General features: G+C 41.7%; 1 protein-coding gene across 4 annotated transcripts; it reads right to left on the bottom strand.

The window, feature by feature from the left end:
- Positions 1 to 3,841: 3,841 nt before the first annotated feature.
- Positions 3,842 to 20,131, bottom strand: uckl1b (uridine-cytidine kinase 1-like 1b). 4 transcript variants are annotated; one of them, XM_035646194.2, is made up of 15 exons: positions 19,988 to 20,131; positions 13,218 to 13,411; positions 12,669 to 12,775; positions 11,226 to 11,396; positions 10,857 to 10,928; positions 10,278 to 10,467; positions 10,056 to 10,117; positions 9,175 to 9,191; positions 7,132 to 7,230; positions 6,909 to 7,002; positions 6,369 to 6,431; positions 6,101 to 6,223; positions 5,779 to 5,886; positions 5,515 to 5,671; positions 3,842 to 5,359 (listed from the first exon to the last, which is right to left on the bottom strand). In XM_035646194.2, the coding sequence occupies exons 1-15, from the start codon at positions 20,059 to 20,061 to the stop codon at positions 5,280 to 5,282; spliced, it is 1,611 nt and encodes a 536-aa protein (XP_035502087.1). In that variant the 5' UTR covers positions 20,062 to 20,131; the 3' UTR covers positions 3,842 to 5,279. The 4 variants fall into 4 exon arrangements, with proteins under 4 accessions (XP_035502087.1, XP_035502086.1, XP_035502088.1 ...); XM_035646193.2 differs by lacking the exon at positions 9,175 to 9,191 and adding an exon at positions 7,952 to 7,971; XM_035646195.2 differs by lacking the exons at positions 9,175 to 9,191; positions 19,988 to 20,131 and adding exons at positions 7,952 to 7,971; positions 17,084 to 17,469.
- Positions 20,132 to 20,543: the final 412 nt, after the last annotated feature.

The following is a 20,543-nucleotide window of genomic DNA, read 5'->3' as shown; positions in this document are numbered from 1 at the left end:
GCCTTTTTTTTGAAATTATAAAATCATTTTATTCTGAGACAATATGATCATGAGCCGACAACAGCAGTCAGTCTGCAGATGAGAACAACCAACGACTTTAAACTTATATGGGACCTAACAACAATCTTTACCTTCACAGACGACAATAACACTTTGACACATTTTAGCTCTGGCGGGTGTGTGTGTGTGTGTGTGTGTGTGTGTGCCGTACAGCGTGGAAATACCATTTGATCATACTTCCAATAAGTCTTTTGACTGTAATGTTCCTCGCAGGTGAAGCCATTCTTGTGGCCATTAAAAGCAGAATTACTCAATGAAGGTGATCCAGACATTTTAGTTTTCAGATTAAAATACAAAAATGAGCTATTTTATTGCCACAAGCAGCAGTGCTCTGTGGTTAGTGTGCACGTTACTCCCTCTACTGGTAAACAGAGAGGGAACACGGTTGCTCACTGCTCTGTGACACATGGTCAAAGATACTTTATTTTGAAATTTGCCATTTACAATAAATAGAACAAATGTTTGACGTGGAATACACAACTTGATTCACATACAGTAGAGAGGAAAGAAGAATGTGTGACAGTCAGGGTCAATTTCAGCCGTGAGATGAGATATTCATCAATTACACATTTGATTAAATACTGTGTGATCAGCAGATCACGTGAAAACACGCCATCTGAATATCAAAGATATATTCACATATTCACATGTCAGTTAAGGCAGGTTTAAAGCATTTCTTTAGGTGTCCCGCCTCAATGGCTGCCGAGGTGAGTCAGTGTTTCATGGGCTGACGAACCTGAGATTGAGCCTGAATTCACCATTCTCAGGTCGGACAGTCCGAGAAAGAACCGCTCAAATGTCAAAGGGGACCGGGTGTCCTCACCAGGCGGCTCCACGAGCCTCGGTCCACATTGTCCACACTGAGGACGACTGCTCTGTCAAAGACGACATTTGAAAAATGTGTGAAATATATCTGTCCTTAATATAATTCTGCTCCAGATGCGTTTGAACCATCTGCAATCTAAACCCTCTGGATAACACGCTGGTAGACTGTCATTGTTTCTGCGAAATATTGATAGAAAGAAATACTTTGTGGTCAAATGGACAAAGAGATAGTATAATAAGATTGCACAGTTCGTCATACCAACATTGCGGATCACCATAATTTAAAGACTTAACACCAAAGACTTTTTTCCCCCTTTTTTTTAAACTGATCACCTTATTTCTTGTGATCCAACGGATCACAGTAAATAATTTCCTGTTGTGTTGTCTAACGTTTTCAAATAAATAAAAGTATAATTTAAAACAATAAAATAGGATTTTGGCGTGAGGAGCAACATTCTTAAATCCAGTGAGACTGTTGCCTATTTAAGCAAGAACAATAATTTCTATTCATTCTGATGATACAAGTTTAATACATTTTAAAGTTAGGATACAGACACTGTGCCCATTGTAAAGTGATTCAATGTCAAATAGTTCCAAGTGACGCATTTTAAACAAAACGTCTTCCTCGTAAAACTGAGAGTACAAAATCTTGTTTTGTTAACATCACATCTGGTTCTCTGTTGTCAGCTGACCTGCAGTGTAACCACTCAGGGAAAAATGACTCAGCCAAAGAATCGTTATGCACAAAACCGTATCCCCATACTAACAACATCTAAATCACCCTGGCCTGACTTTATGAGGACAGTCCAGGCTCTTAGTCTTTACTCTTATGATAAACTATGCAGATGGAGATCGCAGGAGAGGACACACATACACACACACACACACACACACACAGAAGGAAGGAAAGGAGAAAAAGTGAAGACAACCATTCTACCATGTACTTTTTACTTTATCCTGTTCAACAACCCTCTTCACATGATTCAGATATACTTCACTGTCTGAATAATTCATCCTCACCAATCTCATGCCATGGTGCTGCACCGGTCCACTCGCACCATCTCTTCACATTTACAATCCAAACACACTCACTGCCAGGGAGCACGTCAACCAAACAAATAACAGCCATAAGAAGATAGTTACTTTCCAGGTTTCCTCCGCAATCATTACAACAACAGGAGGTTGTGGCATGTATTCTTTTTTAAAAAAAAGAAGGAACGTATCCTCTGCATACTCCTTACCCACATGGCTGACTCCTCAGACCCAGTCAAAGCAGACAGAGGAGGGGGGGGGGGAAATAAGGAAGACATCTTCATCATCAAGACCAAAAGAAGGCGAGGAGGAGGAGAGCACACTTGGAGCAAAGCTGGTGACATGAGGATGGAAAAAAAGAAACCCAGGTCGCCGAGTTATAACAGCCTCACCCCTGCTGTCGTTACCAAGATGTGACCTCATCATGCTCTCTACTACCAATAGGGATGCAACCTCTCACACACACACACACACACACACACACATGCTGTCACACGCAGACACGCCATCTTCCTGTTTGTCAGTTATGGTGGTAAACTTTCCACTGACGTCTCCATTGAAGGGACTATACGATGAGTTTCAAGCATTTTATCATTAAAACCAAAATGAATCTGAAATGATTATTATAAAACTGTATTCAGGCAAATGTCACCATGCAATGAAAAATAGAAGTAGTTTGCATATGCATGTGCGTGTATTTGTGTGTGTGTGTGTGCGCGTGTGTGTGCGCGTGTGTAGTGGGAGTAATACGCTTAATTTGATAAGGGGCAAACTTTTCCTCTCATTGCAAAATTTAAACCAATTCAACACATTCAAATTTAACTCATCACACTTTATTAAAATCTCAGCCAATTTTACTTTTGCAGGACAATAAAATGTTGTAAATATTTGACAGCGGCACTTTCAACTCTGGATAAACTAGAATAGCGGCACAAATAAAAATTCTGCTGCTGGGCTTTCGGATATTCTTATCACTTGCACGTCTTTTGACCTTCCATCTCACGCCTCCTCTCTCAGAAAGAAAAAGAAAAAAAAGAAAAGAAGTTGCCTCTTGTGGGTCAATATCTTCCTAATCGGCTACCGTTTTTTTAATTGTCCATCAGTCTCATCAAGTGTGTGTCAATCATACTTTACCATGGCTGGCATCTTGACAGCTGTCAGAGTGATAATTATGGAAAGTAATGGAAGATGTCAAGGTTACTTTCCATGAGAAGAGGACAACCACAATATCCTTCCTGTTCATTTTCACAGTGTATAGATGTATATGTCATTCTGTCTTCAATTGTGTGATGAAAGGCAAAGTTGTCAGTTTATTAAGAACAACCAGCTACAGCTAATGTCCTCTAATGCAACAATCCAATAAATCGTACTCACATGGAGGATGTGATGTCTGTGTGGGCTCGATTCAACTGTGTGATCATTTTGCAGGATGTTATTAATACTGTTGAACTTTATTACATTAAACAAAGAGATGTGTCTATTATGTACCCTACTCTTATTGAATTTGAATGAGGTGGACAAAAAATAAAAGGAACATCTCTCAGCGTAATACAATGCGTTTCAACAGCACTGACTGCAGCCTCCAAATTGATCATAGCGTCGAATCAACACGTCTCTGACAGCTTAGACAAAACACTGAACATTATCACCTTTGTGAAGAGATTTGTTGCAGGACTGTTGTATTAGACGGCATAAGTCAGGGGTTCCTAATAAACTGCCAACTGAGTAAATATCTCATCGTGTTTTTTCAAACGTGGCGACGGCATTTACTTTGTATATTATGAGGTGCGTTTCAATAACCCTGACTGAAAAATATTTTGAAATGAGTTGTGCCTAAATGAGACCTTGGGAGAGCTGGCTGAACATTACACCATAATCACGTATACTTGACCTACATGAAATGATGCACTCGAGAAAGAAAAGCTCCATTGCACTTTTTATTAAATACATAACTAACATGCAGCAGAAGAATTAAAAGACCTAACGGCACTCCGTCAAACGCTGTGGCTGCAAACACAATCGATGGATTCTCACAACTGAATGACTGTTGTACACTAGCAGTTGACTAAGTGGCGACATTAATGGTGGACCGACAGTTGCAATGAGCCTCATTTCATGTTTCTCCTCTTAAAGTCGTGCATGTGGATTAAAGAAAATGTGGTATATTTACAGTTAATCGTAAACTTGTCGAAGAGAGCGTCACTATTAACCTAACTCAACAGGCTAGTCGCTACATGATGATATCAAAATGCACTTTCTATGCAACACTCTCCTTCTCGTGTCTCATTGCACGTGTTCAGACGACCACGTGGATATTATGGAGTATGACCACACGTCTGGGCAGCTGTTGAAAATATAAAACAGGCACCAATTGTAATTGTCACAGTTCACATTATTTTCAACTCTAACACCATGTAAAAAGATCAGGCACCATCAGAAGACTTTTTGACATGTTTTGAGTTCACATGTATCCGCAACCCAACGCGCCCTTTAAAAAATTAAAAATATAACACAATACCATCTACAGCTAAAAAAAAAAAAAATGCATATATCAGGATGCGTGGGACTGAAACAAACACTTAATATGTTTTTTTAAAAACGCAGATCACCCATTTCCATAGCAGTTAAAAGATGCATGACTTGCCTTTTCACTCGTCAGGTCTATCCATAGTGAAAATATGCAAATGAGGAACATACTGCATAAATACACATTAAGTGCATACTTTAAGCTGTATAATGAAAAACGTTTTCAACACCCTATTTAACTGGTAAGGGCAGCAATCCACAGAGGCTGAACCTGTGAGCTAAAAAGAAAAAAAAAAAAGATAGATACACCTACACGATTTCCGATTGAATGGTCCTTCAGAGAGTGCTCATGGCAATGGAAGTTGAGCAACATGAGTTTATGTTCTGATTTTACTTTTGTGAAAGTTGTGAAGAAGCGATGTGATAAAAAATAACCTTTTTTTCTTTTCTTCACAGCACCTGCAAAATTACATTCAGTTGTGTCGTCCACAGAACGCGGCTTAAGGCTAAATATTTATTTTCAAAACCACAAATGTCTATGCAGAGATTGTCAAAATTTAAAAAAACAAAATAAAGCATTTGGACTTCATAACTTATTCAACATATGAAAATATTTCAAACTTCATAAGACCACTTTCCTCAACAATATTTACATAAGATTAAATAATATAATTTAAAATTTCAATAAGGTGACTCTAGCGATGTCTGTCCTTTTTAAGGGCCTTTGTTCGTAAAAGACATACTGGATGTTATGGCCTGAAAGAGGCAAAGAACATATCCTCATATTGTCCTCAGAGGGGCAGTGCCCAATAAATTAGTGCACTGTCAATCATTTATCAGTAACTGGGCTCATCCATCTCTTCGTCGCTCCAGTCAGGGGGCGCATCTGTTCCAAAGTATCGATCCCCAAAGTTTCCTAAGATGACGACAAACAAGATAATATGAGTAAAGATCAGAGATGACATCATGTAAAGGTCAAGCACACATGAAATGAATCGTGAATACACTGCATAAGGAGGACTTGTTATATTCCAAATGTCTCTCTATGACACTCTCTTCTTATCTTCTCACCTATGCCAGGTATGATGTGGAAGAGATCGTTGACCTTCTTGTCGACGGCTGTGGTGATGATTTTGACCTGTGGAAATGCGTAGGCCACTGAGTGGACTCCCATCTCAGCCATTAGCAAAGACACTAGCAGGATTTTTTCCTCCTGAACATCATGGTCCTAAAAAAAAAAAAAGTATATATATTTTTTAAAAAACATGAACGTCTAAAACGGTTGTAATGCAAGGGTCACTGCAGGCAATTTGTGAACAAATCAAGCGCACCCACCAGCAAGACTCGTACAGCCATCATGGCAGCAGCTCCAGTGGACACGGTACAGTCCATCAGAATCACGTGATCCTCACCGATGTCTTTCGGTAGACGCAGGTAATGAAGCTGAAGGGTTCAGAGACAGGATGTCGGTTAACACAAGAATGTGAAATTCATGACCTGTACCAATACTAGCTGGCGTTATGACAATTTCCTGGAAAGGGCATGTAGATGAGCAAAAGATAATATAATAGCAGTAAAATGTTCTACACAGAACAACATAAAAAGGTGCAACAGTTTTGAAGTTCTTTGATCCATAAGCCATATTTCAAATATGTACCTCTGGTTCTCCTGTGTCCTGGTTGGTCTGGATGAGGATCTTGCCAATGCGAACGTCTTTACAGACGGCCCTCAGCGCCGGCTCCATGGTCTCGCCGGCTCGCAGGATGGACACGCCTGTGATCTAAAGAGAAACAAAGAAAATAAAAAGGTTCATTGCACCCCTTTATGTAGAGACAATAACTAACTGAATGGTCTTTAAAATAATAAAAAAATGAAAATAAAAAAAGAGTCAAGAAAATGGCAGAAGTTAAATGGAGTTCACTCACCCTCTTCCCGTGGAAAGTCCTGCCTTCATAATCCTCTCCTTGGGGGGTCTGGACTATGTGGACCTGAGATAATATTAAAAATAACAACAGTGTAAGCACATCGCTGTGCAACAGAAGTCAGGAAAATAGTTTGTGACCAGCTCCAGTGAGCTGTTCGCAGACTTTCAGTCACCTGTGTCTAAAGGTTTTAACATGGAAACTTTCCATTGTGGTAACTCAAGTTTCCTTGCTCGTGCCACAGGTCGCGAAGTGTGTGTCTATTTGATTCTCTCTTCAGCAAATACAAGCATTTACTCTTCCTGCGTGAATCTTTTATGTGACAATAGTTTCCTTATTTAAAGGTCACATATTGTTCTTTATCGCACCCTCTTGCTGTATCTTGTCAGTATCTGTCGACCCATCAGTTGTCTCACACCTTCCTTCTTTCTCATGTCTCCATCTGGGCCCAGGTATCGAATGGTTCACGTCCTCAACACAAAGGACGACAGAACCACGCATTGCTATGAATAAAAAAGAACAGCTTATCTTAGCAGGTTTCACCTGTGAGGGGAGGAAGGAGAGCGCTCTCTCGATCAACAGGCGCATCAGCCTCTTGGAGTAGAAGATGAACTCATCGCGGCTGGTTTCCTTATTTCTAAATGTGGTGATTAGGAAAAAGACAGTCACGATTTGATTGTGGCGACTGCTTTACACTGCACACGTCTCGACATAAACAGATGTGGTTATTAATGTTAAAACACAAATCGGATTCCTTAGCTTCTACCTGATGATCGTGTGCATACCCTTGACCTGGGGTGTGCTCTCCAGAACGCTGAGGGTCTGGGGGAGGGGCTGGGCCTGGTGTGCAGATGCCAGGGCTGCCCTGTAACCACGGCAACAAATAGTAGAGCGGGGGTGATGATGCAGGGTGAGAGGAGCAGGAGGAGGGAAGAGGGACAGACACATGGAAACAACAAGCATGAATATGAGTGTAATTAGCACGCTCTGCATGCATGTGTGTACAGTATGTGCCAGTTCACAGACAAGTGTGCACACACATACTGTACGTACAATTAGAAAACACACACACACACACACCCACACACACACACAAACACAGACGTGAAAATACGTGCACACCATTTTTTTTAGTAGTAGCTTGCGCAAAGTTGACAAGGGTAGTGTGTAACCACAGTAACTGTAAAAATACATAATTAGAAATCACACAGTGCTGTGTTGAGTATTTCAGCAGTTCAACAGCACAGAGACCGTGATAATGGAAAATAACATTGATCATTTTGAAGTAAGCATATTAAATATTAATATAATATACACAGATTTGAAATAAAGCAACATTTCCCTGTACGATAAAAATGTAGAAATGTTATTTTCCATGACATGTCTCTACTACTTTTACAAACACCAGAGTATTCCACTAATACTAGAATATCAGATTAGCCTCGGTCTACCCTGGGCTCAAGAGGAACACGCTGTTAGAAATACTCAAGGATGCAGTTGCGTTGACACTACAGTCTCTACGATGTCACTGCAATGAAAATTAGCCAGATGCAAAGAAAAAGAGAAATCATAGCAAATCTGCTCACATATCCCAGCGAAGTTTCCTCTATCGGGAGAGGTTGTTTTTTTTTCGACGAAACAACAACAACGACAACAATCACAACAGACGAGACACAGAGAGATGAAAAACAACAGACAAGAGGAGGAGAAAATGAGAAGAGACACAAAATCAGGTGGATCAAGGGGATGGCGGACTTTCTCACACAGTGAAAAGTGTGACAGCTGGCACTTTAAAAAATGTCAAACACCTGATTAGCTCACCACACTAAAGCAAACTGCCATTTTGAGTGAAATAATATGTCCTGGTTATCGCTCACTGTATCTGTCATGATAATGACAACGGGCCATGCTTTGTCAGATCTTTGCAGATACTTGGGTTGTAGAGAGCACAATTGACTTTTGAACCAGATTTGGATATCTACACACGTGCATCAATTGTGTGTGCGTGTGTGTGTGTGTGTGTGTGTGTGCGCGCGTGGGAGGTGCACAAGCTACCGTGCGGCTGTCACTCTTTCACCATGTAGAACAGAAGAGGTTGGTATTTCAGCTCACAGGCCCCAGCACATCCTGTGTCTAAAGACAGACATCGAGCTCACTTCCTCTCTCTCTCTCTCTCGGTCTCAGATACTGTGGCCGACATTCAATGGAAAAACTCTGCGCTTTGTAGTAGGGTATTGGAAACTTTCTCTGTGGCTGAGCTGTGTGATATTCAACAATAGCTGTAGCTAGAGCTTCCTCTCTCTGTCTCTCGCTTTCTGTTATAGTCACTCTGATTCTCGTTGTCGCTGAAAGGAGGGGTCAGTGACTTGAGTCATTTGGTGTATTTTTAGACACAGAAGCCAGGAAGAGTGTGAGTTGTCATTTCTCTAAAAAGGTAGAAAGAGGGAAAACCAACATCTTTAAAATAAGTGCTGGCTGCACCACTGCACGTCCAAACTTTTGATCAAAGCTACGCTGTCAAATGTCGACAGATGACAGTTTAAATGTATTCCATGCCGGAGTGGACTAAATCTTTACGATGCTTTGGCGCAGTCTCACGACTGAATCCTTTAGAAGCCATTTTTGGTTTACAGATACAGCACAAGAGTGCCGCCTGGTGATGTGCCACAGCAGCCAGCAGATCAGGGGAAGGCAGAAGTTGGTTTTGCTCGCCTCTATTTCTCTCCCTCCAAGTGAGAAGCTGGAGTGATTGGGGGAATTGGGCAGGTGGTGTTGAAGAGAATGATAAACAGGAAAAAGACCACTCTACCTGACGCTGAGCTCGCGCTGTGAGCCATGGAGGGATTTAGGGTGGAGGGGAGTGGGGGGGGGAGAGAGAGTGGGAGAATAGTCCATCAGCAGCATGTGTGTTACTGTGTGTATAGTGGGGAGGGAACAGAGTAAAGTGCACCGTCGCACAGAGTGCTCACCGTGGGCAAAAAGGTGCCGTGGGTGACAATTAGTTTATGTTGCACATCAAATCCACAAGTACATGCAATGAATCAATGAGTTGGATTAAAGAAAAATGAACCTTCTCCTGGTTTTTAACACTGTTTAAAATGTAGCTGAGAATTAAACATTTTCTGTACCTCATTGTATCAGGTACATGATTCAGTGGACTCTATCCTGATTGCATTGTGAATAGGCTATATGTACAGTATTCTAGGACATCTTAACTCCCCTTTCTTCAGTGGTATTTGAAAAGGGAGAGTTATGATGGGAGAAGCAGATAATCTTTGGAGAAACGTAGAAACTAGATGCCAGAAAATTTAATAAATTACCGGACCAAAAAAAGGTATTATTTTACTCAGCAAACTGAAAAAATTTGTCCTAAAAGTGAAAATGAAATGAATAAGCCCAGAAATAACGGACATTTATCATCCTCTAAAATCTGTGCAGTGTTTTTTCTATCCACTAGAGGGAGTGATGTAGTTTGCAATTACTGACAAAAAGAAAATGAGGGGCGAGTTGAAACTACACCACTAATGAGTACAGATCATCCCTACAGCAGCAAGTTAAATAGTATGTTTTCAGCTCTAATGGTGAGATATACTGTGAGAAAACAAATGGAAAACAACATGACACCAGGAAGGAATAATGACCCGGAGTGACTGTATGTGTATGTAGGTCTGTAAGTGTGACCTCTCTTACCTCCTCCAGCTGACTGTGGACATGCTGGACGATCAAATCAATGGCCACCATGTTGCCGCCACCTGACGCGATGATGAAACACACAATCACAGTAACTATAACTGTAACTCATCACCCCTGAATGCAGTATCTGTCCTACTGAGCTGTATAGTGAAATTAAAGGAGCAGTCATGTGAAATTTGACCTGTATATAAATACGTGTGTGAGTGTGTGTGTACACACCACGTGGCACCACTATATCAGCCAGGCGCATGGTGGGCTCAATGTACTGCTCGAACGCTGGCTTGACGAACTTGTTGTACTGCTTGATGACACCCTCGATGTCTCGTCCCCTTTCGCAAATGTCCCTCCTCAGCCGGCGCACCAAGCGAATGTCGGAGTCTGTGTCCACAAAAATCTTCATGTCCAGCAACTAACGAGAGAATATTAAAGAATAAGTTTCCACCACTCATTCACACAAAGAGGAAGAGGAAAGAGGGAAAGCTAAATATAACATCTTGATGCTATTTTTAGCCTGTGGTCTATATATTAGCCAACATATAAGCAGATTTAGATACGTCTCTGATGTCAGTTCCAATCCTATTTCCTCCTAATCCTATCCCAACATATTTACTTTTGAATTAAGTAACCTTTAAATCGGGGATTTAAAAGACTTGCAAAGCTCGTTTTTTCCTTAGACAACATCAGATGGTACAAATGAATAAAACTGAGAAAAGGTCACATGTCCGATAACAATAGACTTGACACAAGCGACTTCCAGTGACCAGCTGAACATACCAGAGGACAATAACCCTGTCTTACCTGCAAGAGTGCTTTATCTGCAAAGGCCATGATTCCCTCGAAGATGATCACACTGGCTCCATACACGATTTTCTGTGATGGACAAGAGCATGTAGCATTATTATAGTACAATGTTTATACTAACAACAGTAGACACATGAGCAGCAGTCATCATGTGATGAACCAAAACTGACAGATGCCACTGATGAGAGAACGTCTGAGTGCAGTTAATGGACATTAAAATATAAAAGCAAGCAGAGGGAGAAATTACAAAAAGGATTTGTTGCAGTAGCAGCGAGGGAGATTAAAACCCTTATAAGTAATCCAGAGACTGAGATTACAGTATGTGCAGTAACACTGATGTGCTACTCGTGATGCATTCATCCTTACCCACTCCTTCTGTCTCCCGTGGGTTGTGAAGTCATACACAGGGATCTTTACACTCTTGCCCTGTTTGAGTTTGCGCAGGGTGTGTGTCAGCAAATCAAAGTCAAAGGCGTCGGGGTGGTCAAAGTTAAAGTCGTTACTGGCTGCCCGGGTCTGCTGCTCCGGGGACAGGACCTGAGGAGGACGACCGCAGCATCGTTAGAATGACTTCACAGGGACCCCGCCACAACGATGTGGCTCTCTGAGCACGATGACATTAACAAAACATTGGCGTATGGAATTTTTTTTTTTTTAATTTAATTTGGATTAACATAGTGATATCATTACATAAATGTGTTCAAATGAAACAAACAGAAATGATCAAATAAGGGACACAATTTACAAAACCTTAAAAACACAACACAACAAGAGAGACCAGTATTCAGGAGCAGTTAAAGTTAAGAGACCTAAATTTAGGAGAACATCATGTGACGCCTGTACCAGGTGGGCTGCGTGTGCGTGCGTGCCTGCGTATGAGCGCCTTAGGGTGGTCGAAAAATAAAACCCCAGACCTGGTATGTGGCAGTTTCAGGACAGCAGCACTCCCTTCTCAAGTTCACAGATTACACACTGAATATGACAAACCAGTGTTACTTGCTCGCCAGCGCTTGGTGACAGTGGCAAAGAAAACCTTCCTTTTAACAAGGTGTTGGGTTGGCAGGGGAAAATAGAAAGGGAACATAGCACAATGCAGGTTCCACGTAGAGGTGTATAATAATCATAATAATAATAGCAACAATAATAATAATAAACCAGACACAACAAACCACACAAAACCAGACTTTGATGTAAATTTAAAAAGAGATAAAATTTCATGAGAAATGTTTTGGATGCCGACCTCTGGTAACACCATGTTACTAGCTTAAGGCCACAGTACCACTGGACAACAGGGTGACCTGCTGCTGTCAGACGGTGACAGGATTACATAACAAGAGAGTGGGTGGAGGTAGAGAGGGGCATGAATGACACCTCTTGCTTTTATCCTTTCTGTCTCCGCTCTGTCTCTCTGTCTCCGCTCACTTTCTCACTTTCACGTCTTTTTCACTTTCTGGGATTCAAAATTAAATTCCTATGTTGTCTATTTTACTCTGTCTTCTGCACTCGGTCCAACTCTTCCCTACCCTTCCCTCAGGCTACTGGGGGATTAGCAGTCATATCAGACAAAGATTAAGTCATTCTTAAGACTCTGTAAAGGGTTGAAATGTCGACATTTCTACCTCTATAATCAAATCCAAAGCATTTGGATTGACATGAAGAAACAAACGTCAAAATTCATACAACTTAAAAGAAATAGGCATCCGGTATGCTAAGTTCACATTACAACATTTAGAGACAGGTGTGTGGCTGCATACAAATCAACACAGATCCATCACTGCATACCACACATACTGCACACACAACGCGTACCTTGTAAAAAGAGTCCATTGAGAGCAATACAACCCAGGGCACATCTAGAGCCTCGATGATTTTCCTGGCTACTGTCGTCTTTCCTGAAGCGCTGCCGCCACAGAGACCTGTGACAGAACATGGACATAAAAACAATAAGTAGAGTTTTCATACATGTTTGTTTTGCTTATTGTGAACATACAAACTCAAGACAAGACGACCTGTGAAGTGCATGTTGAGGTTGCTTTAGGTTATTACTTGCATGTAGAGAGGCACAGTTGTCTTCAAAATAAACATCCCCATCAACAGGTGAAGGTATTTTCAGAAACTCCTTTAATTCAGTTTAACTGTCCTGCATCCCGTAAACTGAAACTACATTTTTTTTTTTTACCAAGAATAAATCTACAAATCTTTTCCTTCAGTTTTAAGAGCTCACACTTATAAAGATGTACTGGCAATGCAATGCAAGTTCATTTGTATTCTGATGTATGACCCTGCAAATTAATAGGACAAAGTTCACAAAATGAGAGAAGGAAATAAAAAAGACATTGTGTTGTGCATCTCTTTTACCAATGACAAAGGCCTCTTTGGACTGTGTTCCATGTTCGTTGTACCAGGGCGGGCGTCCAGCGGTGTAGATGGTCCGTTTGGAGGTCCGCAGGAGAGGAGGCTCAGACTTACACTGGCTAGTCGTCCTTTTCCGAGGCGTCAGGCCCGTGCTTACTGAGGGGAGGAGTCGGTCCAGTGATCCCTCACCACCTCCACTGTAAAAACAACCAACACACAACAGAGCACGCCGTCACCGTCTGGAGAAATGGAAAAACTAGCAATTTCTTTCATGTTGGTTGTTGTTCTTTTTGCCAAAGCTTAAGCACCATCACAATGAACAACTATCTAGTTAAATTGCTTATGGGGTTAAATAAGGCCATTAAAAAACAAGACAATAAGACACAAATTTAATGAACAGGATCATCAAATTTGCCATGATCATTTCAAAATATCCTTCCTGTTAAAGCTTCCTGCTAGACTTTCAGTGAGCGACCCATGTTTGCCAAACAGCACAGACAGACATCAGCTTGGGTTTGTAGCTGTGGAATCATGCAAGTGCAGTTAAACTTTAAAGAAAGTCGGCCCAGTGACAAGACAAAGCTAGTGTTGTATCACCCCGCCATACGTTAATGATTAGTTCTTAAGCGTCCAACAGGTGAGCTTTGTACACCCCTGTGGAGCGTAAATGCCTCGGGAACCAATGTACACTTTATGTTAACTCGTTGACTCACATACATGAAAGCAGATCATGTGATCCGTTTTTTCAACTCAACCATGTGTGCATACAGTGTGCTGAGGGTGTTGACAACGATGAAGACAAAGAATAAAGTCGAGTACATGTTCATCATGAACAAATGAGAACAAGCTCATTCAAAACAGGTATCGGCTCTTCGGGGGAGACAGGCACAGAGTGAATTTGCATCAACTATTCAAATCAAACACATCGGTCAATGGTGTCTGCAAGACGCAGTCAATGGACTGTATTTATATAGCACATTTCTAGTCTTGTTGACCACTCGAGGAGCTTTACAGTACAAGTCACATTCACCCATTCACACACACACATTCATACAGTGCTGCTATTTACCTCGCTTGTAACATTCATACATTGCCGTGAGAAATGTCAGAGGCAATTAAGGCTTAAGTGTCTTGCCCAAAGTCACTTAACGTTGGGAAGCGGGGATCGAACCGCCAACGGTAGTGGACGACCACCTCTACCTCCTGAGCCACACAGTGAGAGGACCGGTGACCAAATTTCTACACAGATCATTTTGTGTCGTACTTCATATGGACAGAAACTGAATTCGAATCATTTACATTTGAATTTCTCGTCTCAGAATAATTGCATAGAAAAAAGAAGCGATCAACCTATTTGCTGCTAATGGATATTGACAAGAACATTCAGTGTCATTATTGGCATTTTGACTGGTTTAAAAGGTAGTTCTGCTGTGCCGCTGTTTTGGAAACAGGAGTGTGTTTTCGGCAAGAGAGGAGTTCCTGCAAAATACCTTCACCTAATTAATTTGGATGCTTATCTTGAAGAAAGCCGGTGTCTGTTCCTACCTGCCTCTCCACATGCAAGTCATGGCCTAAAGCAACCTCAGCACGCACTTGACAGGGAGTCCTGTCAAGCTGGCGCTTGTATGTTCCCAGCCAGCAAAGGTATTTTTTAAAGAACACACAAATTAAATATGTATGTAAACATGGCTAAATGTCTAATATATGACAATATTTTGTCACAGGTTCGTGTCGCCTCAGGAAAGACTTCACGCATCATAGAAGATTTATGACGTGTTAATTATCTGTGTCAGTTTGCAGGCAGCCACACAGCTGTTGACGAATTTTGCAATGCGAGGTTTGGTAATAATAATAGATGCTTATTACTTAAAATACAAGTTATCTGAATTTTGACATGTTTGTGCGAGTCTTTACATCCCTGAAAATGACATAATACTCTGGGATGATTAGTTTTCAGCATGTTGAAGCGTGACCAAAGGCTTGATTTACAGGTTCATGTTCAAGTCCAAAGAAGTTGTTGTGCAATTTCAAAAAAAGAAAGAGGAGTTCTGTGAATCTGCACTCGATTGCTCTGCCTCAGTGACCCAGATGTGTGTCTGTATCAGTTCAGTCCCAATCTAATTGATTAAATAAAAAATGTTAATCAGATTCAGTTTTTCAACACAATTATTCAAGTCAAACAATACAAAGTCAAATTATGTGATTTAAATTTAGTTTTTAATTCAATTATTCAAGTTATGCAAATCAAATTCAAATATAGATCATTAAAGGTTTCTTGTGGCACCCTACTACTCATATATTTGTGCAAGGTTCTGGTATTTCGACACCAAAACTTGTACCAATCTTTTGTAACGGCTCTGAAACTCTTGTAATAGTATTTGGCAATAGTTACTAATGGCTCCCCCCAGAGAGTTGTGAAGGATGCACATTAACATTCCGTAAATAGTTGTGGGTAATTATGATTTTCAGACCTGCGAACAACAGCACACAGAACTGTTCTAAAACATTGTTGAATGAAAGATCTATAACTCAACTCGCCCTGGCAGACGCCTCTCTCAAAGTCTGAGGCATCTGTGACGCATTATCTAATTCACTTTTGTCACAAAATATTAAGTTTCACATTGAATATCACCAAGAGGTATCATCAAAACAAATGCTGCCTTGTTTGTTCTACAAACACATGTTTCTGTGAGTGATCAGTCTAACCAGGTAACAGTTGCTAGCAACACACTTACTGCAGTAGCCGAGTTATCCACACTTCACCCAACGAGGACCTTAAAAAGCCAGACGCCATAACAATGGGAGGCTGTCTAAGAGATGTTCCTCCGTCTATTTCCCTGTCATCCAGTGAACTCTCGGGCTCCCGCAGCCTTCTATAGACCATACACCTCCCCAGGTGGACTAACTAAGAGGTTGGAGGTGAAGCAAACAAGAGAGAGCAAAGATTTATCTTATCGCACAAGGTCACCTGAGCGTGGATAGAGCCAGGGAGCGAACTGAGACTGAGGGAGAGCCTTTCCACCAAACATGAGGCATAGCACAGTTCTATAGCTGGGTTATCGAACCAAACCGGCGTGCCATAACAATTAGCCTAGTTGACTATGCTGAATCATACACTTGTTCGGTGGTTACAGTAACATCGCTCGTAAAACATTACAATTATCTGTGAATGCACCTTGGTGAAAAAGATGACATGAGGTCACAGGGCAGGGTCGCTGAGACGAAACTGTGGCGCAGACATGGGGAGTAAATAAGACATTGAGTCATACATTATCTTATACTATGTGTTGAATCAAATAAGAAAATATTTAAATCCTTGTTTGGCTTTCTGGAGGGGGACGATGGCTCACACAACCTGTTTTTCATTTGCTCATCTACAGACCATAGCTTCCAGCCTCCAGTTTGAGTTAGGGTGGCAATAGGCAAGTGCCGTTAAATTTGATATCATATTTTAAAAACAATATAACTTTCTAAATTGACATTCATCTAATCAAACTGTCTTCTATTTTTTTCTGCATCTGTAAACAAAAGTTACGCAACTCGCCCAGTGTTTTTAAATCATTAATTAGTGCGAAAGTAATAATAATGATATATAATATATAATAATTCCGCGGAAAATGTAGGTGCCAGCACAAAAGCATTACTGCAGTCGTTCACACCAAGTTGGTGTCACTATAATTGGCAGATGCAAACTTTCCCATGCATGTCAACAACAACCGAATGACAATACTGCAAAGAGCTACAGACGAGTCAATCCTGTTCGTCCACATCTTGAAGAGAGAAACACAGACACCTTTAGCTTAACTGTGCTAAACACTCACACCTGGGAGAATAAGAATCAAAGAAAGAAACATATGAAATACACTTACCTTCCATCAGATCTCAGAGTCCAACAGCCAGATATTCTAGCTCCTGAATAAGCCGGTAGAGTGTTCATGCCTGGAGACAATATAATTGCAGCTTCCACTTTGTGCACTCTTCCAAGTTTTGTCTTTATCTTATATTACTGCCTCAGTACATATATTCACAACAAAGCACTTAACGGCACTCCACTCTCTGGTACAACACGTCCAGAGGGAGAGAGGTGGAGGAAGGGAAATATAGAGGGGAAACGGCTTGGACGAGAAACGAAACTTTAAGCATCTGTTTAGCTTTCTGTTTCCACCATTCAGTTCCACAGCAGTGGGAGAGAGGAGGCACTGCAGCCTGGTAGACGAGCGCCTGCAAATACAGCTCAGCTTTTTCCCTCCTCTTTCGCTCGCTTGCCACTCCTCCCCTCGGTCGTCCAGCCAACAAATGTAAGAGGATAACCAAGCCTCTAGATTATGTTCATTAGGTGGTATTAATAGCACCAGGGTAGAGCCCGACCTCCCCACTCGTGGCACACACACACACACACACACAAACACACACACCATGCTTGGGTCATCTGTCTTTGACAGTCAGTGTCGCAACCCGTGGCTGGACGTAAAGGAGGGACCAGTGGTGAGCGACAGAGAAATAAACTGGGGGAAAAAGAGACAAACAGACAGCTATTGTTTTCCTCTGTTGTTGACGAAGTTGACAGACTGACAACACGAGATTCAGGCCGTGTAGGGGAGATGAAGAGCGGTGAGCGAGGGATAAGACAACAGAGTGGGAAGGGGAGGCGATGTGTTGTCCCCCCCCCCCCCCGCAGGGACTCGCCATGTCTCTGTGTGCCTTACACAAGAGTCTGGAGACGTCAGCACGGCACCAAACACACACATGCAAAACACACGCACACACGGAACTGTCCCCTCTCTAACTTCACTCACAGGGAGTAAACAGCATGATGAAACCCAACACTATCCCTACTGCTGTGTCAGCTGACAGAGCGCAGAACAGCTCAGGGCAAAACGCACCCACAACGAACAAATACACACACACACACACACACACACACACACACACACATTCTCTCTATCTCTCTCTAACACACACACACACACATTCTCCCTCCCTCCCTCTCTCCCTCTCTCCCTCTCTCTCTCTCTCTCTCTCTCTCTCTAACACACACACACACACACACCTCCCGGGCCACAACTTGTACAGACAAACAAACCATTCTACTCAGAGATCTGAAGAGTGTGACTAATTATTTTCCAGTGCAGCGAACAACAAAACCAAACCAGCATTCGGGTTACAGTTGAAGAACCACACCGCTTAGAGACAATTTGATTTAAGCCAACATCTTAAGTGTTTCCAAATATTCAGACTGTGGACTTGACATGTCCTAATTTCTGCCACTTCCTTGTTTGAAACCACAGAGGAGACACACACACTTTAAACTGCAGTCAGAAGACAGCTGCCGCAGGGCGAGAAAGCCGCGTCAAAACGAGAAGCCTGAACCTGTTGCTATGCCAAACATTCAGCCATCTCTCCGTGGCTACAGAGGCTCAGAGCGGAGTCATAGGCCACCGCTGAATTGAAACTTCACTAGAAATAATATAATAAGTACAGTGAGAGAAATGTTACTATTTATTAAACAAAGTCACACTTCACAGAGGCCACGAGGGGACGAAATATTTAAACATGAACCAAATGCCAAATACTTATTGTAATCTCTTTTTTTTTTTTAAATAGGACAGGCGTATGTATTTGGGTATACTGTATATGGGATGGACAAACTAATGGAAATACTTGTCCGATACATTTCTGTACATTTCTGATGCCATTCTATATCATAAAAAGAGCTGCAACAGTTAATCAATTAGTAATTGATTAGTAAATGAACTATTTTGATAATCGATTAATCGATTCCAGTAGTTTTTATGAAGAAAAAAAAGTCAAGATCCTCAGATTTCAGCTTCTTAAATCTGAATATTTTCTGGTTTCTTTGCTCCTCTATATGACAGTAAAAAATAAAAAATAAAAAAAAACATCATCTCGGGGTTTGGGGAAACACGATCGACCAAACCACTAATCTAATCGATAAGATATTCGCCAGATTAATCGATTGTGAAAAGAATGGTTCGTTGCAAGCGCATTGACCCAGCAGAAATAAAGATTGATGATGTGGCTCCCTCTTGTGGCCGAGTAAGGTACCACGCTGTCGGCTGACCGCTGACAGTGAAACCCACCAGCTCTCTCTCGCTGAACACGACAGTATGGCGGTGTGCGTGTGCGTGTGTGTGTGTGTGTGTGTGCGCGTGCGTGTGTGTGTGTGTGCGTGCGTGTGCGTGTGTGCGTAAATCCAGCCACAATGTCAGTCACCTGTATAAAAACTCACCTGTCGCCTCTGAGTTACTCTGGAGAAGAAGGACGGTTGTTTGTTTCACTTCCTCTGTCTGTCTGTCCGTCCCCCCCTCCTCTCTTCTTTAATTCACACTCTTAATTTTTTTTCTCTCCAGCAACTTACTGACACGTTCTGAGTCACCGTGCACGTCAACGAGGCACACGGGCTAACGTCGTGTGTAGCATTAGCTTGTCTGGTGCTCTCCCGGTTTGACGATAGTGAAGGGAATCCGGCGAGGGCACCTCGTGTGAAATATGACAAGTGTTCTTAAGACGGAGTAAATATAAAAAGCTCCCGAGTTAATGTGACGATGTGTAATAAACTATTACCGTTACTGCCGTTACAGCGGTATGACACTTATAAGGTAACGTGACTGCAGCCATTGAGACGCATACTGTAGTGTGATAGGTCGAGTTTCCTAAAAAGAGATTCTTAAACCAAGGGCTGTTTTTTGTTAAGAAAGAAAACGGAAGGACACGTTTCTGAACAAACCCCTCCCGGTTTCTAACCGTGTTACCTGTTCGACACAGAGGGGCTTTTCTCCTCGTTGTCCATCTTTGAGAGCCTTCCTTCCTTGTTAACGGCAGACATTGCTCTGTTGACAATCAGGTGCTGAGGGGGAGTACAGTTGTGCCCCGATGCATCATGGGGCTTGTAGGCGTATCGCGTTTCAACGTTCTCAAGGCCTCGCCGACATTGAGCCGGACATGAACTTCACGTCCCAGAATGCAATTGGTTTTTTTTTCTTCTTCTTCCTTCCTACCTCCAGCCAGCAGCAAATCACAGTATCGTCATATAGGGGCTGGAAGCGTTCAACAAGCCACGTGTGAGAGGATTTTTTTTTAAAATAATCTCAATAGTAATTTAAAATATGTAGTCCATTTAGTTTCAATTTGCATGTGATTCAATAACACATCAACAAGTATTTACCATGAAACAATATGTATGGGACTTATGTCTGAAGTGTAATGAAGCCTACCTAAACAATTAATTATTATTGTAAATAATTAAAGCCTTCCCCCATAAGACTTATTGCCAAAATCGCAAGAAAAACATGTAGATAGTTAATGGTT

Source organism: Scophthalmus maximus, chromosome 3 (assembly GCF_022379125.1).
Source record: "Scophthalmus maximus strain ysfricsl-2021 chromosome 3, ASM2237912v1, whole genome shotgun sequence".
Taxonomy (NCBI): Eukaryota; Metazoa; Chordata; class Actinopteri; order Pleuronectiformes; family Scophthalmidae; genus Scophthalmus; species Scophthalmus maximus.
Note: the sequence above shows the minus strand (reverse complement) of the source record. Positions and strands in the feature narration are given on the sequence as shown.

Coding starts and splice junctions, on each gene's coding strand:
- uckl1b (XM_035646193.2), bottom strand. CDS start 20,061: ATGTCTGCCGTTAACAAGGAAGGAAGGCTCTCAAAGATGGACAACGAG. Junction 10,118..10,277: donor TGATATAGTGGTGCCACGTG/GTGTGTACACAC, acceptor TCATCGCGTCAG/GTGGCGGCAACATGGTGGCC. Junction 6,224..6,368: donor GGACTTTCCACGGGAAGAGG/GTGAGTGAACTC, acceptor GTTTCTCTTTAG/ATCACAGGCGTGTCCATCCT.